Here is a 24,244-nt window from a genome sequence, read left to right as displayed (position 1 = left end):
ATCACAGCATAATGTTTTCCTATAGTCTACTCAGTAAATTTGTTTTTTACTTTTCCTCCTGTCAGTAAAATAGTGAGTTCAACATCTAGAGCTTGGAAACATTTCCACAGTGCAATTTCTGCTGAGAGCAAAGCTGCAATTTGCAATTATTTTAAGAAAATATTATTTTCCAAATGCTACAAGGATGACAAAACACATCCTGGCATGCCAGAGGTGCCCTAAAGACATTAAAAAATACTTTATGGAATGAAATGATGAGGAGCAGAATGAAAGGGTGAGAAGCACCCCTTACTTGAAGTAAAACTTCCTTACTTGAAGATGCCTCTGGTGAAGAAACACTTTGGGGTGCAAAATCTGGTGCAGCTCTGCATGGTAGCCAATCAGCTTCTAACTTCAGCACTTGTTTAATTAAGCTTTGACGAAAAACCTGAAAGCTGATTGGTTTCTGTGCAGAGCTGCACCAGATTTTTCACTCTCCAGTTTTAGTAAATCAACCCTAAAGTGTTTCTTCACCAGAGGCATCTTCAAGTAAGGACGTGTTACAAACCGCGGCCTAACACAAACCTAAAATATACAATACCTTTTATTTATAGAGAAAATTACACCTGCAAATAAGGCGAAAATTAATCAAGCTCTTGCAAGAGCAATATATGCTTCTGGATCAGCATTGCCAATAACTGAAAATGACTTTTAATTTGTAAAACTACTGCACAATGATTTATTTTTTAATTTTTCAGAAAGTTTCCATTTTATCCAGATAAAAACAGGGAGAAACTTTTTTTTTTTCTCATGGCTTCAGAATTTTTGGAAATGTTTGTGGATTTTTCACAAATCCTGCTTGCTTTTTTAGGGTTGTTTTCAGAAATTACCATAGAGGTGTGAATGTGGGGGGTAACATTTTTACAGGCAAGAACAGGAAAGCTTAGAATAACTTACAATAACTATATATTGTCTGTTCCCATGCAGGTAAAAGAAGACCAAAGTTCTAGTCCCCGTCTTCAGGTCACCTCTGAGTCTGAAGTGGAAAAGGACACAGAATACAGCCAGAATTCCAAAGTACTTGACAGCGAGAAACAGTCAAGAGAGAACTTTTTTCATTTTATTGGAAACCTTTTCCATTTCTCACCAAAAACTTCTCTGGCAAACGCCAAGCAGGTGGACAGCACCCAGGACGTCTGCAAGGAACATGAGGACGCACAAGTTAAAAATAACCTGGATAAAGAGGACTCACACCAGGAACACACACAAGATGTTTCTGCAAGTGAAGCAGAACAGACAGCCGAGTTCAGCCCAGCTCAGGCAGGACCCTCAGTGGAAAGCAATACTGAGATATCCAAAGAAACCATAAAACAAGAGCAGCAAGAGACACCTCCATCCAGACCAAAGTAAGTAACCCTACATCAATCTTATTAATTTAAAACATGCATATTGCACGAATTAATGAAAAAAGATAATAAAGATCTGCAAATTTGGCAGACTGAATAGAGCTTGTTAAGTTCATGTGTAGGGCACACAAATTAAGGGACCACATAGTGTTGAAAAATTAAACATAAAATTGTATTAATGGCATAATTGTAGAACTTTTATGGATACATACTAAACACATCGATTTACAAATATCTGCAACATAGTTGTATTACAATTCAGCAGTCATCATTGTTCAACACACTGACCATAAAGTATAGGTGGTCATACATAAAAAGGGCATCATTATTTTTGTGAAATTAATGCGACATAAAAGTATAAGGATGAAGTCAATTTACATTGTAGTGTGATTTGGTGACATCGTTTACAGGTACCACATCCCTGGATAGGTATTTACTTACAAGGGATATTTTTTGGAGATTTTAATGGTGCCAAAAATAGAACAAGGAAATATATTATATTTAAAAAAAAATTACATTTTATTGGTACATCATTAAAAGTTTAGACACATTAAAATTCAGCAACTTGTCTTTTATATGATCATAAATTATTTATTCACAGACATTGGTGATGAGGTATCTGTTCCCGACATGTTTCGCCACTTGGGGCTTCTTCAGGGGACTTGAAAACCACTGTTAGTGCATTTGCTATATCAAAAAACAAAACAATCAATGACAGATTAAAAATATTACATTCATTAAAAACCTGATTTAATATTATTCACCCTGTCCAGCCATTTCAATGCTTACCCAGTAAACCTCTTAGGATGGGGGGGGGGGGGGGGGGCAGGAGCGCGCAGCGAGCAATCCCTGCTGGGAGAAAACAGTGATTATTGCTAGCAGCTATATCCAATAATCACATGGCAATAATTGCATGTAAAGAATCTGATATGCTGGTTGTACCCAAAACAATCCATGGATCAGCTTGGGTACAATCAGCCTGCCCATAGATGATTTGAATCTCGGCCATCTTAAAATAGTTTTAGCCGGACTTGTAATAACATTGTGATATTCTGTGTTTTAGTGCAAGAAACTAGCAGTAACTTTTAGCAGGTCAGCATAGGCAGAAGCTTTCTTAGTGATTGCTTGCAGTAAGTTACTTAATTGCACTGCTCTTCATAATTAGATTGTAAGCTCTTCTAATAATACTATATTGTCATATATAGCCATGACTCTGTTTGGTTTTCCTCGTCTGCATCTGGGTGTCTGTATTGCAAGCTAGGGAGCTGTGACTCTGCCAGTGGGTGTGTGAAAGTATATCCCCATTGTGTGAGATTCCATTGTGTTTGTTTCCGCTGAGAGGGAGAAGATTGTCATTAAACATCCATTTGTCTAATTCCTTGCCAGAAGTGTGATGTGCACTATGCTGACTGTACTGTAAATGGGCTTAAAGCACATTTGAATCTTCATCAGTTATTACTGTTAGGCCCCTTTCACACGGACGGACCGTCTATCCGTTTTTCTTCCATCCGTCGACCATCCGTTACCATCAGTTAAAGTGGAGTTCCACCCACTTTTACAGCTCTTCAGCATCCCTCACTAAACTGTGCACTGTAAACGAATTGGATATTTTTAAATTTTTTTCTCAGCACCTACTGTATATCTGCTGTATTCATTTTTCACTTCCTCCTCCCTGGCCGCGGCCCATCGCATCATTTCCTGTTTGCAGTGCCTTCTGGGAAAGGGCGGCAACTTCCTCTGACACTGCCGTTGCTATAGAAACCTGACCTGAAACCTATTACACTGCTTGTGCTGCACTGAGCATGTGTGAGATCTGCAAGGATGAGATCCAGGAAGAAATACAGTCTGGCTTCAGATGCCCACACTTAAGATGGCCACGGCCTACTGTAAGTTTATAAAATAACAAACTACTGCTATAAACTAACAAAACAGACCTTAGTTTACAGACTAACTTTACTAGAATACATTAAGATTGTGTATTATAGGGGTATTTTTATTTATAAAGTATAATTTAGGCCGGAACACCACTTTAACCACTTCCCGCCCGCCCTATAGCGGATTGACGTCCGGGAAGTGGTTGTGTTATCCTGACTGGACGTCATATGACGTCCAGCAGGATAACATGCCGCAGCGCGCCCCCGGGGGCGCACATCGCGGCGATCGGTGGAGCGGTGTGTCAGTCTGACACACCGCTACACTGATCTTGGTAAAAAGCCTCCGGCGGAGGCTCTTTACCACGTGATCAGCCGTGTCCAATCACGGCTGATCACGCTGTCAATAGGAAGAGCCGTTGATCGGCTCTTCCTCACTCGCGTCTGGCCTTGTTTATCAGCGCAGCCCCCCCGCAGATCACCACACTGGACCACCAGGGATCGCCACTAGGACCACCAGGGAGAGGGGCAACATGTGGATGGCCAGGTATGTGCCCCATGGCCATCCACATGTGCCCAGTGTGCCAAATCTGTGCCAATCAGTGCCCACAAATGGGCACTGATTGGCACAATTATGTTGCAGTGATGCCCAGCAATGCCACCCTTAGGGGCATCACTGCAAACAAGCAATGCCATCAGTGCCACCCATCAGTGTCCATTCATGCCACCTGTCAGTGCCCATCAGTGCTCATCTATCAGTGCCCATCCGTGCCCATCTGTGCCAACTATCAGTGCCACCCATAAGTAACCATCAATGCCACCTATGAGTGCCCATCAATGCCACCTATGAGTGCCCATCAGTGCCGCCTATAAGTGCCCATCCGTGCCACCTATGAGTGCCCATCAGTGCCGCATACCAGTGCCACCTATCAGTGCCGCCTATCAGTGCCCATCATCAGTGCCCGTCAGTGCCACCTCATCAGTGCCACCTCACCGGTGCCACCTCATCGGTGCCCATCAGTGCCGCCGTATCAGTGCCCGTCAGTGCAGCCGTATCAGTGCCCGTCATTGAAGAAGAAAACGTACTTATTTACAAAAAGTTTTAACAGAAACAAAGAAAAACTTGTTTTTTTTCAAAATTTTCGGTCTTTTTTTATTTGTTGCGCAAAAAATAAAAACCACAGAGGTGATCAAATACCACCAAAAGAAAGCTCTATTTGTGGGAACAAAATGATAAAAAATTTGTTTGGGTACAGTGTAGCATGACCGCGCAATTGTCATTCAAAGTGCAACAGCGCTGAAAGCTGAAAATTGGTCTGGGCGGGAAGGTGTCTAAGTGCCTGGTATTGAAGTGGTTAACCTCCGCTTCCGTTTTTATCCTTTTTTTTAATGTACAAAGCTACGTCCAGATCCGTCAAAACAGATATTAACTGACGTTAACTGACAATGTCCGTCAACGTCCCGTCCGATCAGTTAAGATCCGTTTTGAAGAAATAATCAAAGTTCATACTTTGACAAATAAAAAAACAAAGTGAAAAAACCTTTATTTTAAAAGGGTTATGCAGAATAATAAAACTAAAACTGTTTTGAACAGATCATGTGCTTTTGTGTCTTTTTATGTTATCAAAATACAATGAAATACCCAAATTAACCACTTGAGCCCCGGACCATTATGCTGCCTAAGGACCAGAGGTCTTTTTCCAATTTGGCACTGCGTCGCTTTAACTGCTAATTGCGCGGTCATGCAATGCTGTACCCAAACGAAATTTGCGTCCTTTTCTTCCCACAAATAGAGCTTTCTTTTGATGGTATTTGATCACCTCTGCGGTTTTTATTTTTTGCGCTATAAAAGGAAAAAGACCGAAAATTTTGAAAAAAAATGATATTTTCTACTTTTTGTTATAAAAAAAATCCAATAAACTAAATTTTAGTCATACATTTAGGCCAAAATGTATTCGGCCACATGTCTTTGGTAAAAAAAATGTCAATAAGCGTATATTTATTGGTTTACGCAAAAGTTATAGCGTCTACAAACTAGGGTACATTTTCTGTAATTTACACAGCTTTTAGTTTATGACTGCCTATGTCATTTCTTGAGGTGCTAAAATGGCAGGGCAGTACAAAACCCCCCCAAGTGACCCCATTTTGGAAAGTAGACACCCCAAGGAAATTGCTGAGAGGCATGTTGAACCCATTGAATATTTATTTTTTTTGTCCCAAGTGATTGAATAATGACAAAAAAAAAAAAAAAAAAAAAATATTTACAAAAAGTTGTCACTAAATGATATATTGCTCACACAGGCCATGGGCCTATGTGGAATTGCACCCCAAAATACATTCAGCTGCTTCTCCTGAGTATGGGGATACCACATGTGTGGGACTTTTTGGGAGCCTAGCCGCGTACGGGGCCCCGAAAACCAATCACCACCTTCAGGATTTCTAAGGGTGTAAATTTTTGATTTTACTCCTCACTACCTATCACAGTTTCGGAGGCCATGGAATGCCCAGGTGGCACAAAACCCCCCAAAATGACCCCATTTTGGAAAGTAGACACCCCAAGCTATTTGCTGAGAGGCATATTGAGTCCATGGAATATTTTATATTTTGACACAAGTTGTAGGAAAGTGACACTTTTTTTTTTTTTTTTTTTTGCATAAAGTTGTCACTAAATGATATATTGCTCACACAGGCCATGGGCATATGTGGAATTGCACCCCAAAATACATTTAGCTGCTTCTCCTGAATATGGGGATACCACATGTGTGGGTCTTTTTGGGAGCCTAGCCGCGTACGGGACCCCGAAAACCAATCACCGCCTTCAGGATTTCTAAGGGTGAAAATTTTTGATTTCACTCTTCACTGCCTATCACAGTTTCGGAGGCCATGGAATGCCCAGGTGGCACAAAACCCCCCCAAATGACCCCATTTTGGAAAGTAGACACCCCAAGCTATTTGCTGAGAGGCATGGTGAGTATTTTGCAGCTCTCATTTGTTTTTGAAAATGAAGAAAGACAAGAAAAAACATTTTTTTTTTTCTTTTTTCAATTTTCAAAACTTTGTGACAAAAAGTGAGGTCTGCAAAATACTCACTATACCTCTTAGCAAATAGCTTGGGGTGTCTACTTTCCAAAATGGGGTCATTTGGGGGGGGTTTGTGCCACCTGGGCTTTCCATGGCCTCCGAAACTGTGATAGGCAGTGAAGAGTAAAATCAAAAATTCACGCCCTTAGAAAGCCTGAAGGCGGTGCTTGGTTTTCGGGGTCCCGTACGTGGCTAGGCTCCCAAAAAGTCTCACACATGTGGTATCCCCGTACTCAGGAGAAGCAGCAGAATGTATTTTGGGGTGTAATTTCACATATTCCCATGGCATGTTTGAGCAATATAACATTTAGTGACAACTTTGTGCAAAAAAAAAAAAAAAAAAATGTGTCTCTTTCCCGCAACTTGTGTCGCAATATAAAATATTCCATGGACTCGACATGCCTCTCAGCAAATAGCTTGGGGTGTCTACTTTCCAAAATGGGGTCATTTGGGGGGGTTTTGAACTGTCCTGGCATTTTATGCACAACATTTAGAAGCTTATGTCACACATCACCCACTCTTCTAACCACTTGAAGACAAAGCCCTTTCTGACACTTATTGTTTACATGAAAAAGTTATTTTTTTTTTTGCAAAAAAATTACTTTGAACCCCCAAACATTATATATTTTTTTAAAGCAAATGCCCTACAGATTAAAATGGTGGGTGTTTCATTTTTTTTTTTCACACAGTATTTGCGCAGCGATTTTTCAAACGCATTTTTTGGGGAAAAAACACACTTTTTTAAATTTTAATGCACTAAAACACACTATATTGCCCAAATGTTTGATGAAATAAAAAAGATGATCTTAGGCCGAGTACATGGATACCAAACATGACATGCTTTAAAATTGCGCACAAACGTGCAGTGGCAACAAAATAAATACATTTTTAAAAGCCTTTAAAAGCCTTTACAGGTTACCACTTTAGATCTACAGAGGAGGTCTACTGCAAAAATTACTGCCCTCGATCTGACCTTCGCGGTGATACCTCACATGCATGGTGCAATTGCTGTTTACGTTTGACGACAGACCGCCGATTGCGTTCGCCTTAGCGCGAGAGCAGGGGGCGACAGGGGTGCTTTTTTTTTTTTTTTTTCTTTATTATTTTTCTGCTTTTTTTATCTTATTTTTAAACTGTTCCTTTCATATTTTTTTTTTTAATCATTTTTATTGTTATCTCGGGGAATGTAAATATCCCCTATGATAGCAATAGGTAGTGACAGGTACTCTTTTTTGAAAAAATTGGGGTCTATTAGACCCTAGATCTCTCCTCTGCCCTCAAAGCATCTGACCACACCAAGATCGGTGTGATAAAATGCTTCCCCAATTTCCCAATGGCGCTATTTACATCCGGCGAAATCTAAGTCATAAAATGCTCGTAGCTTCCGGTTTCTTAGGCCATAGAGATGTTTGGAGCCACTCTGGTCTCTGATCAGCTCTATGGTCAGCTGGCTGAATCACCGGCTGCATTCTCAGGTTCCCTGTTGAGACAGGAGAGCCAGAGAAAAACACGGAAGACGGTGGGGGGGGGGGGGGGGGCATTCCCTCCCACGGCTTGTAAAAGCAGTCTAGAGGCTAATTAGCCGCTAGGATTGCTTTTACATGAAAGCCGACCGCTGGCTGAAAAGAATGATACCAAGATGATACCTAAACCTGCAGGCATCATTCTGGTATAACCACTCAAAGTCGTGAATAGCGTACCTGAAGACATAAAAATGGTTAACAATAAAGCACAGTAAACGGTAAAGTATAAAAAATTGCATACCTGAAAAGCAAACATGATAAAACATAACAACAATAAAACATTGCAGAATAGAATACAGTAAAAAAGAGCAGAACAATAGAGAGAGAATAGAGAGAGAGAGATCAATAAAACGACAACTATTTTTTTTTATTTTATATATATTTTTTTTTTTTGACACTTTTTTTGTAACTAACTTTTGTAACTGTAACCGGTTCCAGGTTCGGGTCTCTCAAAATGCGATGGCATCTTGGGAGACCCTGTGAAAAAGTGTGCCTAGTCTGTGCAATGCTGTACCCTACGCTAATACTCAACTAGTGAATGGTAGCGTTCAAAACATTCACCAATGCAAAGACCAGGATTGTCAGGACAGGAGGGACAATAATAGCGGGTGTCACACCTATATCCGCGCTTCCTGCAGACACAACATCTTTTTTGGGGGGGTTCGTTGGGTAGGGGTACTCGGGAGGACATAAAGAAAATGCCTCTCATGCAGCCGACTGCATTTGATTGGGGATGTGAATGGGGGAAGTACGGGCGCTGCAGAAGCGGTGGGTTCCCAATTAGGATTGGCGAATGCAGCAGGAAGGGCACTATGGGCACGACGGGCCTGTGTTTGTCTTCTTGGTGGCAGCGGGACACTACTTGTGCTTGCCACCTCACCAGCTTGAACTGCACTTATGGGACTGGCCACGTCACCAAGTGTTACTGCAGTGCTGGTTTGACTACGACCGGGGTGTACTAGGCCACTGGTGCTTGCCAGTTCACCAAAACGCTACCAAAAAAACTGTTAGCAATCGCAGGGATCAGGCCTGACTCTGCGAACGCTGCAGTTATGTGTTTAGTGTTTTGTAAGTGTCAGTGATCGATCGATACTGCACTTGGGTGGGCTGGGCTGGGCCGGGCGGAGGGGCAAAACGCAGGTGCTAGCAGGTATCTGGGCTGATCCCGCTAACACTGCGTTTTTGGGAACCCTAAACTGCTGGGGACGCTAGTATAGATCTGATCGGATCAGATATTGATCCGTTCAGATACTATACCACTAAGGGAGGTGTATGCTGCGTGCGTGGGTGTTAGCGGTACTGGCGCTAACCTGACGCTGCCTGGGGCTGGTGCTTGCCAGTTCACCAAAACGCTACCAAAAAAACTGTTAGCGATCGCAGGGATCAGGCCTGACTCTGCGAACGCTGCAGTTATGCGTTTAGTGTTTTGTAAGTGACAGCGATCGATCGATACTGCACTTGGGTGGGCTGGGCTGGGCCGGGCGGAGGGGCAAAACGCAGGTGCTAGCGGGTATCTGGGCTGATCCCGCTAACACTGCGTTTTTGGGAACCCTAAACTGCTGGGGACGCTAGTATAGATCTGATCGGATCAGATATTGATCCGTACAGATACTATACCACTAAGGGAGGCGCATGCTGCGTGCGTGGGTGTTAGCGGTACTGGCGCTAATCTGACGCTGCCTGGGGCGACGCATATCACCGCCGGGCGATCAGGGGGCTAAACCTTTATTCGGTAATAAACGGCGGGTGCCCTGACACTATAAAAAATAAACGAACTAACCAGCGTCAACCGTAACGTTTATACGGTGATCAGTGGTGAAAGGGTTAACTAGGGGGCAATCAAGGGGTTAAAACATTTATTAGATAGTATATGGGGGTCCCTGACGCTATAAAACGCTGACGGCGAACCTAAATATTTACGTCCCTAACTAGCGTCACCAGTGACACTAATACAGCGATCAGAAAAATGATCGCTTAGCAACACTGGTGACAGGGGGTGATCAAGGGGTTAAAACTTTGTTAGGGGGGTACCCTAGACCTAAAGGGGGGTAATACTAACTGTCCCAACACTGTAACTGTCACAAACTGACACCATGCAGTAATCAGAAAAAAAAAAAAAAAAAAAAAAAAAAAAAAAACCTGCTGGTGTCAGTTTGTGACAGGGGGGGGGGGGTGATTGGGGGGGGATCGGGGGGCGATCGGGGGGGGGATCGGGGTGTTTTGTATGCCTGGCATGTTCTACTGTGTGTGTAGTGTGTTGTGCACTTACATTGATGTCTTCTCCCCTCGGCGCTGGAACGGAATACCGAGCTGAGGGGAGATGACATCATTTCCTTTGCTGCTGTTTAGCATACAGCAGCAAAGGAATGTTCCCATTGGCCGGCGGCGATCGCGAGGGGGGGGCCACGAACGGATGGCCTCCCCCTCATCTCGGATCGCCGGGGAACAGAACGGGACCGCCTCGGGCGGCGGGGGGGGGTCCGATCGGACCCCCCACCCGCGGAAGGCAAATCACGTACATGTACGTGATTTTGCCTGCCCGTGCCGCTTTGCCGACGTAAATCGGCGTTAGGCGGTCCTTAAGTGGTTAATGAATTAATACATTTAAATTTGCACTGCATTTTATATTTATATATATATATATATATATATATATATTGGTACTGCCATGAAACTTCTCCTGATGGAGATAGAAAGTAGTCGGCAAATTGTTCACGCATGGCAATGTAGAATGGGTGGAGCAAGGCTTTCTGGGTAATTTCCTTAAATGCAAAGAAACTGCTGTAAACAGATAAAAACGGATGTAAATGTGTACGTTAACGGATGAAAACGGATATTAACGGAACGGAAGACAGATGAAAACAGAGATTAACGGAACGGATGACAGATGAAGACGGATGAAGCAACGGATAAGAACGGATACGTTTTTAACATGGATAAACTGACGGTGCCTGTGTGAAAGGGGCCTAATGGAGTTAGGCTGCCTAAACCGTAATAACGAAGGGCATCTTTTTTGATGCTGCAAGGGTTAAAATACCATGTGCTAGGAGAATGCCAAAGGACGCTTCATAGAAATTGTTTTTCTTTTTCGACATATTTGAACAGGCAAGCACTGAATCTTTATTCAAACAGTCCCTACAGATAAAAGTGATATCCTTAAAGTGATTTTAAACATTACATTTTTTTTTTTACCCTAGATCATTCTCTGCATTAAGGTAAAAAATCTTCCACTACCTGTTCCCCCCTCCCCTTCCTTAACCCCCCTGGCGGTATTCCCGAGTCTGGCTCGGGGTGGATTTTACATACCAAAAGCGGTATCCCCGAGCCAGACTCGGGCTTGCATCGCAGGATCCAGGAAGAGATTACTTACCTTGTCCCCTGGTTCCTGCGATGTCTCCCCGCTGTGATCGGCGAGCCGCTGTGTCTCGCTCGATTCACAGTGCCGAGCTCCGTTCCCTGCGAGCGTTGCGACGCACGGGGACGGAGTTCGGCGGTAAATTCAAAAGTGAAACACACAGTATAGATACAGCATACTGTAATCTTACAGATTACAGTACTGTATCAAATAATGACACATCCCCTTTGTCCCTAGTGGTCTGCCCAGTGTCCTGCATGCAGTTTTATATATATAAAACTGTTCTTTCTGCCAGGAAACTGGAGATTGTCCATAGCAACCAAAACTGTCTCTTTACATCAAAAGTGGTTTTAGACCAGCTAGAAAAAAGTGATAATAAATTATAATCACTTGCAGAATTGAGCGATAGTGATTTGTGGGGAGATCCGTCATCAAACACTAAAAGTAATAAAAGCTAAAATTCTGCAACTGAGCAAATTTCAGTGTTTTTGATTTGATTACATTATTATATAATTTTTATTATTATTATATTATTATGTGTTTTAATTATTTATAGTTATTTATTATATTATAATTTTTTATTTCGTTTTTCAAACTTTATCATACCCGGGATGTCTACTAGACTCTTGTTTGGACAGATTTAAGTGAATTATTCCTAAGAATTACAGGCCTACAATATAAAACGCCAAATTTCTGTGCAAAATAATGGTACCGCTTTCAGCACCTAAAATCTGAAATAATCATACCGCCAGGGAGGTTAAACACCTGTTTCTTTATTCGATCCATCACTGTGCCCGGCCGCAGGTCTTCTCTTCCCTCTCCTTGCTCTCACAGGCTTTGCTGAGAGCAGTGAGAGCCATTGGCTTCTTCTGCTGTCAGTCAGATCCTGTGAGGATGAAGTGGGGCAGAGCCGTGCTGTGTGTGTCTGTGGATGCACACAGCCCAGCTTGGGAGTGAGCCTGCATGTGTGCCCTCATAGCAAGCGGCTTGCTATGGGGCCACCTGCAGAAGAGGAAGGGAACCCTAGAACAGGAGGTAAGGAGCCGCTCTCTGCAATATACTTGCACAGAGCAGGTAAGTGTAACTTCCTTTTTTTTTTTTATTTTAATAAAAAGAAATAAATGATATTTTACCTTTTACGATGGACAATTCTGGCCAAAATGAGAATCACTACTTTTTTTCTTAGAATAAAGATCACGATTCTCGCAGTGTAACATCGTCTTTCACATTATAAAGAAAAAAAATTGGGCTAATTTTACAGTTTTTTTAGCTTTTTTAAATTCATTAAAGTGTATTTTTTCCAAAAAAATTGTGTTTGAAAGACCGCTGCGCAAATGTATTTATGTACTTATATAGCGCCATCAATTTACACAGCGCTTTACATATACATTGTACATTCACATCAGTCCCTACCCTCAAGGAGCTTACAATCTAAGGTCCCTAACTCACATTCATACATACTAGGGACAATTTAGACAGGATCCAATTAACCTATGAGCATGTCTTTGTAGTGTGGGAGGAAACCGGAGTACCCGGAGGAAACCCACGCAGGCACAGGGAGAACATGCAAACTCCAGGCAGGTAGTGTCATGGTTGGGATTTGAACCAGCGACCCTTCTTACTGCTAGGCAAAAGTGCTACCCACTACACCACTGTGCCACCCAAATACAGTGTGACCTAAAGTATTGCAACAACCGCCATTTTTTTTTTCTCCAGGGTATCTGCTAAAAAAAAAATATATAATGTTTGGGGATTCTAAGTAATTTTCTAGCAAAAAATACAGATTATAAGCAACAAGTGTTAGAAAAAGGTTTAGTCTTTAAAGTGGTTGTAAACCCTTCCAATCCACTTTTCACTACAGGTAAGCCTGTAGCTACAGTGGATATCTCCTAAACCTGCACAGTTTAGGAGATATCCCCTGTATCAGCATGTGCCAGCGTCATCAGTAAATGCGAACTGAAGTAACGGCTCATGCAGGCCGTTGCTTCAGCTGACATGCCATTACCGGCGGCTCCCGCGCTCATGTATTGGAGTGACGTCATGGCGGCTCTGGATAATCACAGCGCCGGAGCCTGCAATACCCGGAAATAACTCCGGGGGTGATGTTACCCCCGGAGCATCACCCCCGGAGTTACCCCCGGTAACATCACCCCCGGAGTTATTTCCGGGTATTGCAGGCTCCGGCGCTGTGATTATCCAGAGCCGCCATGACGTCACTATGCATACTAGCTCATTATGCTTTTGTCTTGGACATTTTGTCATTATGCTTTTGTCTGCAGGTTTTTGTTTTTTTTTGTTTTTTTTTAGTGGGTTTACAACCACTTTAAGTGGTTAATTTGACTTCATTTACAGACCGAAGTTCATCCCTTTGATCTAAAGAGCTAAATTGTTACAATGCATAGGTGGGCGCAGCCTATTGCATTAGGGTGTGCACCCCAAAGCTCAAACACACATGCATGTGTGTGTCTCTACATGTATATTGTCCCAGTACATTAAAACATTTGGTAACGCAAAAAAAAAATGGATCCTGCTCCCTTAACGCATGTTATATAACACAGTGCATGTCCTATGTCATTTGGCCCCCTGTAACACCTAAAAAAACCTGGCTGATCCTGCCAGTTTCTCCCCACCCCTCTGTAAACTGACCACGGTGTATCATGGCTGCTGAGATCAGACACTGTGGTCAGTTTACATGCCTGCTATCTGCTCTCCTCTCTGCGTCCTCCTCCCCCCTACCCTCTCTGTCTGTGTGTGAGTCGCCCCCCAGTGGCGGAGCGTCCATAAGGGTGCACGGGCGCAGCCACACCCTCTATGACCAATGGATAGATTCATGCTTAGCATGAATCTATCCACGGCTGCTGCTGCCACCCCCTATTCAGGCGCCCGGCCCTTTTTCGCATGTTGGGCGCCTAAATTACAGTGGCAGGGGGGTGTTTTTGAAGCACCTGATTAGAGCCATAGAGCGTCAAAAAAGGTGACCCGTGTGTTAGAACAGCGAATGAATATTCGCTTTCCTAATACTGAACCACCTCTCCACCAATCAGGTGCTCGGGTCTGTTACCCATCACCTGATTGGCTGAAACGACAGGCGGTGTGATTGCATGCCTATCGGGAGGAGTGGACGGGAAGAGACGCATGGAGGACACCACTCGCCACCATCACCCGCTGCCCCACCGAGACAGGGTAAGTGCCGGGCAGACAGCAGGCGGGGGCGTCACAGTGTTGGCATTTAATGGCACAGTAGCAGCATTTGATGGCACAGTGGCAGCATTTGATGGCACAGTGGCAGCATTTGATGGCACAGTGGCTGTATCTGATGGGCACAGTGGCTGCATTTGATGGGCACAGTGGCAGCAATTGATAACTGTATACACCATCAGCACTGCCTCCTATTGCAGTGTCCCCCTCTGTGACTGATTTATAAATATAAAAGCTGTAAATACCTCATTTAAAACCCGAGATTGCGATCACATGACCAGCCTACTCTCTCCTCCTCCCCTCCAGACTGACATCAGCAGAGGCAGGAAAACAAAGAAACATTTGGGACCTTTGGGACTTGGTGCCTCCATCCCGGTTTCTTAAAAAAGAAGAGGGGAAAAACGGGGCAGGACTTTAAATGAGACATGCAGTCAACAGTGGTGGGTGCAAAAGGCAGCATGTTTAATATAGATCATGATTAAAAAAATTTGTACAGGGAGATACATGATAAAACAACAAAATTCATATATATATACAAATAGGAACATGAATTGCATGACATTATGTAGACCCTTATGCTACATTCACTGAGAAACTTCCTATTAGCTTGAACTTTGTGATAACAATGCAAATGTCCATACAACTGAAAAATACATGAAAACAAAAAATCGGTTGAAGCATTGCATGTACTATGGCTCTACGCGTTTCGTGAAGTATATTAATCCACTCATCAGGAGCAGCAATGTCTTTGATCTGAAAGAAAGACAATGAAAAGTGTCTAAGTCACTGCCTTGAGGGGGAGGAAACACCAGGGAAAAAGGTGTGGTATGAAAATTACTGTAAACAGTACTCACAACCGCCATGCGGAGATGCAGTCTTAAGAGCTGGAGGCTCCCCAAAGGGGTGTCTTGTCCGGGAGCTGTGGCAAAGTATGGCACTGTTGACTGCATGTCTCATTTAAAGTCCCGTCTCGTTTATCTCCTCTTCTTTTTTAAGACATCAGCAGAGGAGTCTCAGCCCCGCCCGTGCATCTCTCAGAGGAGGAAAGGAGAAAGCTGGCCAGTCATGTAATCACAATCTCGGCAGTGAAATTAGGTATTTGCTGTATTTATTTTTATAAATCACATACAAAGGGGGATACTACAATAGGAGGCAGTGCTGATGGTGTATACAGGTTAGAGTGGCTTAACAACCACTTTATTCTCCCTGCTGACACAGTGAAAGAAGCGAGTGAGCACTTTTCTTATGGCAGAGCAGGTAAGAGGGAGATTATTCCCATCTCCCCACTGGCACACAGAGCAATATAGCTAATGTGCACTAGATGATTAGGGTGTGCCCAGGCACACCTGGCACACCCTGTGCGCACGCCTATGTTACAGTGTTTCTCTTTATCTCAGCCTAAGCTAAACTTGGTTAAACTCGGCAGGCTGTCTGTTTTTGTTTTTTTTTTTTTACATCTGTCAGCTTTGAGCAGAGAACGCTCTGCAGTGAATCGGGAAAATGCTGTGTTAAGATCGCTAGGGGGGTAGAATCGTGTCCTTGATTCTTTAACTATTAATTGTGCAGCTCTACTTTACAATCATTTATTTGAAAAAATATCAAATTTTTGTCTACTCCTTCATTGCAAAATTCCTTCAGTTGCAAGCTGTTTGTGAGTTTCCTTGCATGAACTGCCCAATTCAGAATCCCCCAAAAATGTAAATCAAATCAGGGCTTTGACTAGGGCATTTCTAAATCCTCTATTTCCTAAGTTTGAACCATTCCTTGGTTGATGTGCTAATGTACTTCAGACCATTATCATGTCAAAATACAAATTTTTTGATCAACTTAAACATTTGGACAGATGCCCTCACATTCTCAGTAGACTTTGATATGACACAGAATGTAAAGTTGACTCGATGACTATGAGCTGTGCAGGGTCTTAAAGCAGCAAAGCAACCTCAAACATGACATTCCCACCGCCATACTTCACAATTGGTATGAGGTTCTTTTCCTGAAATGCTGTTTTCAGTTTGCACTAAACATGTCTACTGTTACTTTGGCCAGAATCTTTGATTCATGAGTTTCAGCAGAAGGTCTACTCTTTGTTCACATGTTTAATGGTAGACTACTCTTTCTGTAATATTCTTTTTGGAAAGCTAAGGCTTTTTACTGAAACACGTCCCATGCAGGCTACACTTTTTTTTCTATTTCTGAGTGTAGATTCATGCAGTCTGATACCAAGTTTTCCAAGAAAAATGTAGGGGTTCTTGGAGACTACTTTTAGCATCAACCAGCTCTTGGGATTAATTTTTTGGGTTGGCCAGTCCTGGACGATCAAGTGGTCATTTACAAACTACACCATTTGTAGTTTTGCTTCCCTACAGTGGAATGACTGATTTCAACTAATTTGTTGATCTTTTTAAAACCCTTGTTAGTCTTATAGGCATCTACAACCTTCTTTGTTAGGGCCTTAGGGAGCTTGTTTGATCTTGGCATGATGACACCTCGTGTGTTAATAGCAAATAGAACACCAGACTCTAGATATCTGAGGCTTAAATAAGGCAGGTTCACTGCCCAAGAAGGTTCTAATCATTGGCAGCTAATCTGGAACATTGTATTCTAATTTCATGGATTTGAAGTGGTGGTAAGTGTAAGAGTGTATTTACCACTTCCATGAGATAACAGATGATGAAAATGAATACACCATGTAAATTTTATGTGTGATTTGTTCAATTATATCTCCTTTATCTGTAGGCATTGTGTAATGTTTGCCTGTTCAAACTTAATTTCCATAGGGAGTATAGTAAAACCTTGGTTTGAGAGCGTTTTGCAAAACAAGAAAAATTTTTTAATGCATTTTGACTTGATATGCAAGCAATATCTTGATATATAAGTAGCATCAAGTCACAAATGGGTATAAAAGAGAACAGAGGCTAAGTGTAAATTTAATGAAGGTACAACATTTAGCAACTCACATGGTTGATGATTAAACCAGGCACATCTAAGTATGCAGGCATCCGGGGTAAAGCTGTCCACATAGACCATCCTCCGCACCGCCATTGATGTCGTCCCTTGCACGCTGCGCTCCATGAGTGGTATAAGACTCGCTTTCAGATCGCTCTACTGCAGGGTAGTCTTCCCGGTCACGATTACAGACTGACAACGGTGAGAGCCGGTGTTCTGCCGAGAAAGTTCCCCTCGGCAGATAAGGACCCCCCTCTACTGCGCAGGCGCAGCGCTTGCACAGTAGGAACAACAAGGGAGCCGCCGACAAGAGCCGAAGCTGCACACCTGAGTCAGCTGTACACGGCGTCTGCGTGCCAAGACTATTTTAATAAGAAAGAATTTGTAACAAGCCCCTTGCGGGCTCGCTGCGCTTACCATGCTTCGGGCACGGCCTTGCTGCGCTCAGCATATTATTATTCTACCTCTATGTCCACTTTGATGGTGCGGCTTTAACGTGGACATAGGGTAGAATGTAGTGCGCAGACGCCATGTACAGCTGACGATCAGCTGTTCATCTTCGTCTATTTTCGGTGGCCCTGTAGTCGTTTGTACTGCGCAAGTTCGGCGCATGCGCAGTACAAGGGGGTCCTTATCCACCGGGGGAACTTTCTTGGCAAGACACTGGCGGTGCAGAGGACCGCCTATATGGACAGTTTTACCCCGGATCTCTGCATACTTAGATGTGCCTCTTTTAATCATCAACCATGTGAGTTGCTAAATGTTGTACCTTCATTAAATGTAACCATATTGCTACACTTAGAGGCGCCTCTCTTCTCTTTTATACTCTGTAGCTCCTGATGGATTTTGCTTCTAATCCCCTTGTGGAGGCTGCCATTTGTGGATGGACATTTTATGGTTACACAACCTATTACATTACTATAACCTTTTTATATGGACTATAAACTGAAGAAATAAATGGTTGTGGAACGAATCATCTAAATTTCCATTATTTCTTATGAAGAAATTTGCTTTGGATTACAAGCATGGAACGAATTATGCTTGCCATCCAAGGCTTTACTGTACTTACTTTCCTGCGTCAGTACTTACTCTCCATCGGTCCAACACACCCCCTGCCCAGTGGTCCAATCAACAACACTGTACTCAGAACAAGACAAAATATAATACATTTTCATAAAAAAGCCTTGTAGCTATATTGTTAATGTTCTTATTATAATATTTAATTTTAGGTAGACATTTTAGACATAGTTAAAAATTAACTGAGTTATTTTTTTTGAAAGATAGGGAAATGACCATTGCCTTGCATTTATGTCACTTATGTACTTTATAATGATCTATTACAGTACTATGCTTAACCTATAAGAGCTCATATTAGTGAGCCAATGGGTTTGACAGATGGATCCTTAATGGTTTGTGCCATCTGATGGTTAGACATGAATCAATTCATGCATAACTTATAAATTTAGCTTATATATACCTCTCTGAGGAATTCAGGCAAAGGCAAACGTCTGTATACACTGTCCACACTAAGATCCATGATGTGTACACATTACAGTCCGTGCTTGGGTACATGTTGTAGGCCAGGCACATGCGTATGGGGCTCCACATTGGGTGCAAATGAGCTTTAAGATGTATCGAGCTGTATCTGTATAATCCGAGTCCTAATTCTGATATACATTGTACACTTTTGGCTATATAGCTTCATATCTTATTATCAGACTTACCCCTAAGCTGTACTGCTCAGGTATCACCCCTTTTTAAATAGAGATGGAGCATTCAATACACAGAAAACACCTTCAGTATTTTGGAATCAGCAGATCACAGCACTTAGGAGGCACATTTAAAATGCACTGTTGTGGGAATATCAAATCTGCTGTGGAAAGCAATATCTTAAAAGGGAAACTTTAAAAAGATTAATACAATAGAAATTGATCTAAAGTAAAGTAGAAAAAAGTAATTGACTACAAAGATACCCCTTTAACCACTCCAGCTCCCCCTTCATGACCAGGCCATTTTTTGCATCACGGCACTGCGTTACTTTAATTACCGTAAGTGCGATCATGCGACGCTGTACCCAAATAAAATTATTTTTTTTCCCACAAATAGAGCTTTCTTTTGGTGGTATTTGATTTTTTGCAGTATAAACAAAAGATACTAACATATATATATATATATATACATATATATATATATATATATATATATATATATATATAATATTATTATTATTATTACATTCTGCTATAAAACACATCCAATAAAAAAAAAAATGTCAAAATCTAATTTCTTCATCAGTTTAGGCCAGTATGTATTCTGCTATATATTTTTGTTAAAAAAATTCCAATATGCATATATTGATTGGTTTGCACAAAAGTAATAACATCTACAAACTATGGGATGTTTTTATAGAATTCTTATTTATTTCTTTTTTTTTACTAGTAATGGCGGCGATCAGCGACTAAGGCTACTTTCACACTGAGGCGCTTTACAGGCGATACAGCGCTAAAAATACACCTGTAAAGAGCCTCTCCTGTGTCTCCAGTGTGAAAGCCCGAGGGCTTTCACACTGGAACGGTGCGCTTGCAGGACGGGAAAAAAAGTCCTGCAAGCCACATCTTTGCAGCGGTGTACACACTGCTCCTAAAGTGCCCCTTCCCATTGAAAACAATGGGGCAGCGCCGCTGCAGCGGTGCTTTGCGGGCGGTTTTAACCCTTTTTTGGCTGCTAGCTGGGGTTAAAACCGCCCCGCTAGCAGCCAAATAGCGCAGCTAAAACGACGATAGAGGGACGCTATATTTAGCGCCAACGCCCCAGTCTGAAAGTAGCCTTATTGTGGGACTGCGACATTGCGGCTGACATATTGGACACTAAGACCCCTTTCACACTGAGGTGCTTTTCAGGCACTTTCACGCTAAAAAAAGCACCTGAAAAGCTCTCAAATACCTATTTCTATTAAAATCAATGAATGCTTTCACGTTAGGGCAGTGCGCTGGCAGGGCAGTGAAAAGACGCCCCTCTCCATTGAAATGAATGGAAAGCTCTTCAAAAGCGCCTGAAAAGCTCTTCAAAGCACTCAGTAGACATGTGCGCCGTCAATAAATTTGTTTTGTTTCGTTCCGTATTAGCCGTTAATTCGTATTTCGTAATTCGTGTCCGAAATGCAATTTGGATTCGTACGAAATACCAATTTTCGTTAGGTTCGTTAACTTTTCGTAACAATTACGAACGTTCGTTATGATGAACTTAAAAAGCAAAAAATACCTTTCTCAATATGGCAGTCATCAACTCATTATGCTCATTATGAGGGGCTCCCACCATCCCTGTGCTGTGCTGACTTCCTCCTGGGGCTATACCCCTGCTGTGCTCATTATGAGGGGCTCCCACCATCCCTGTGCTGTGCTGACTTCCTTGGTTTTTAACGTCATCATAACGAATAATCATAATTTATTATGACAATAGTTGAATGATATTAACGAACATTCTTATTTTGTCCAATTCTGAATCTCCCATCGACTACCAGTACCAGTCTCCCACTCCCATATTAAAAAGGGTAATTTTCCCAACCCTCATTCAGCAGCAGAAGAAAACCTCTGATTGGTCAACAAAACACCAGTCACGTTTCCGTTGTAACAGAATTTGGATCCGAAATTCGTCAATGAAATTTCGTATACAATTCAGAAGCATAGAAATTCGTATTTCGCAAATTAATGAATTTTTGGAAATTTCTTCGAATTTTCAATTCGTACAAAACGAACAGCACATGTCTAGCACTCAGTGTTTTACTGGCAGTTTAGAATCACCTCAGTGTGTAAGGGGGCTTAATGACACTTTTTATACTTTTTGGGGACCAGTGACGCTACATACAGTGATAAGTGCTAAAAAATATGCACTGTCACTGTACTAATGACACTGGCAGGGAAGGGGTTAACATCAGGGCCGATCAAAGGGTTAAATGTGTTCCTAAGGAGTGCTTGCTAACTGTGGGGTGGGGTGAGGGGGCAGGAACGGGACGCTGGCGACGCTCGTGCACGCCACAGACCCGGAAGTGCAGAATTACGTACCTGTAGGTGATTCTGCGCAGAGAGGGCGCCTTGACGCCGTACATCTACAGTCGGCAAGCGGTTAAATCGCTTAGTGTGCCATATACAGTATTTAGATTGCCTCAAGTCTTTTTGGGTATGAAACGACACCTGGATTGGGGGATTTTATGCCGTTCTTCTTTGCAAATCGTCTCAAGCTCAGTCAGTTTGGATGGAGAACGTCGGTGGACAGCCATTTTCAGGTCTCTTTGAAGATGTTCAATAGGGTTCAGGTCAGGGCTCTGGCTGGGCCACTGTAGGACATTCACAGAATTGTCCCTAAGCCACTCCTGTGTTGTCTTAGCTGTGTGCCTAGGATCGTTGTAATGTTGGAAGGTGAACCTTTGGTCCAGTTTGAGATCTTGAGCACTGTGGTGGAGGAACTTGATTGACCTGCTCAGAGTCCTGACCTCAGCCCGATAGAACACCTTTGGGATGAATTAGAGTGATGACTCTGAGCCGGGCCTTCTCGTCCAACATCAGTGCCTGACCTCACAAATGCGTTTCTGGAAGAATGGTCAAACATTCCCATAGACACACTCCTAAACCTTGTGGACAGCCTTCCCAGAAGAGTTGAAGCTGTTATAGCTGTAAAGGGTGGGCCAACTCAATATTGAACCCTATGGACTAAGACCGGGATGCCATTAACGTTCATCTGTGTGTAAAGGTAGGTGTCCCAATACTTTTGGTAAGATAGTGTATTTGTGAACTTTGTGATCACTTTAAACTCAAAATGAGCGTGAAGAAGAATCCACAAAGGGAGGTTGATTTATTAAAGGCAAATATACTGTGCATTTGATCTAGTGCTGAGGGGAAGCTCTAAAAAGAGGGGAAGCTCTGCTGGTTTCTATTATCCAATCATGTACAAGCAAAAATGCTGGTTTTTATCTCCCTTGCATGTGATCGGGTATTCTTTGCAAAGTAAAGCTTTACCTCATTTACTAAGCTCTGGAGCAAGTACACTTGCAGTGCACAGTATATTTGCCTTTAGTAAATCAACCCCATTGTTTATTGTGCAGAATTAGTTTTATCATGTATGTTCCGGCTGCTGCGTGCCTTTATTTTAAATATCAAGCACCACTGCATAGAGAATAGGAGCTGCAGAGAGTCAGACACCTTGACACTCATGGACACTGCCAAGGATAATTCAACATGTTAGAGCTCAGAATGAATTCAGTACTACCTTGTAAAAATAGCTTTGAATAGTGTGGTTAGAGAAGACTTTGGTTGATTGGAAATAATGTGTGTGTATACCCAGCATTTCTCTAATTTCTTGTACTGGTGCCCCAGGGAAAGGAAATGAGTGGAGGTCTTATCAAGGGGGAAACAGGCAGCAATAAAAATATGACCCTTGTAAACCCTAGGACAAAACAAAATAAAACAAAAAAAAAAAATCTGCATGACAAAGGCGTAATGAGCTAGTATGCATAGCATACTAGCTCATTATGAATTACATACCTGAGATAGAAACCCCTGCAGCCGTCGTCGTACATCGCTCTGGCGGCCGACATCGCTCCCGGAGTTACTTCTGGGCATCGCGGCCTCCGGCGCTGTGATTGGCCGGAGCTGCGATGACGTCACTTGCGCGCAGGAGCCACCAGTAACGGCGCATTTACTTAAGCTACAGCACGTATGTGCCATTGCTTCAGTTTGCTTCAGTGTGCCTTTGCCGATGACGTCGGCACATGCAAATACAGGGAAATCTCCTAAACTGTTCAGGTTTAGGAGATATCCAGGTAGCTCCAGGTAAGCCTTATTATAGGCTTACCTGTAGCAAAAAGTGTGTTGTAAGGGTTTACAACCACTTCAAAAGTGAAAAGGTTTTAGATGACGTTGGGCTTTTAATGTGAATGATTATCTCATCAAACGTATGCTACTTTGTCCTGTTGGGATTAAAAGCGGAGCTCCAGGCTCCTTCAGAAAAAAATAAATATAAATTAATATTAGGACACTTAGCTGTCCAGGAATCCAGCGATGTCTTCATCCAAGCCGACTTTTCAATCAGCTCTCCGGTGCTGCTGTCACCATCTCTTCTAAGGGACACCAGCACTGAAGCCTTGCGGCTTTACAGCCAATACCCTACTGAGCATGTGCAAAGCGCGCTGCACTTTGTGAATGGCCCAGCAGCAGGGGAAGGAGAAGGGGGACTAAACTTCTGGCTGAGTTCAACCCGGTGAGCTCAGCCAGAATGGGAGCGGGTATCTGACAAAACAAGGTACCTGCCCCCCCCCAAAAACTGCCAAATGTCACAGCGGAGGGGGGAGGAAGCAAACAAGCAGAGCTTCCCCTTTTGGGTGGAGCTCCACTTTAAATGGATATTCAGCTTGCACATTCCTTTTTAGAGAACTTTACCATGCTGTTACTTATGTTTTTTAACATGTTTACATGCAGTCCCAGCTTCCCAGCTAATGTGACAGTAATCACTATTAGTTTTTGTTTTGCCATCTGTGCCTCAATAGGGAGTGGAATTCCAGGCTCTATCCAACTAAGCCTAAAATTGCTCCTACCCCCTTCTAACTCCTTTTTCAGCTATCCTGTAGAAGGAAAATGCTTATACTTACCTATTCTCAGGGCGCTCTGGTTCAGTCGTATGATCTCCCCAGCGGCTGGTCTCAGAGGGCAGGAAAGAATGCCAACAATGGACGGAAAGCCTGGGCAGTGACATCACCTATAGGCTTACTATGGGTCATCTGATGTCGTTTGCCCCTCTTCTCCCTTGAAGCCTCTGCTGGGAGCCGATCACGTTACTGGATTGGACGCCCTAAGAATAGGTATGCATAAGCATCTTCTTTCTACAAGGGAGTTA

General features: G+C 42.8%; 1 protein-coding gene across 1 annotated transcript in view; it reads left to right on the top strand.

The window, feature by feature from the left end:
• Window positions 1-24,244, top strand: part of CRYBG3 (crystallin beta-gamma domain containing 3) — a 300,493-nt gene that overhangs the window by 94,169 nt on the left and 182,080 nt on the right. Inside the window, exon 3 of the mRNA XM_073616985.1 lies at window positions 967-1,385. Within this exon, the coding sequence (XP_073473086.1) occupies window positions 967-1,385 (419 nt within the window). The remainder of the gene's footprint in view (window positions 1-966; window positions 1,386-24,244) is intronic.

Source organism: Aquarana catesbeiana, linkage group LG02 (genome assembly GCF_042186555.1).
Source record: "Aquarana catesbeiana isolate 2022-GZ linkage group LG02, ASM4218655v1, whole genome shotgun sequence".
In the NCBI taxonomy this organism is placed as follows: domain Eukaryota; kingdom Metazoa; phylum Chordata; class Amphibia; order Anura; family Ranidae; genus Aquarana; species Aquarana catesbeiana.
Note: the sequence above shows the minus strand (reverse complement) of the source record. Positions and strands in the feature narration are given on the sequence as shown.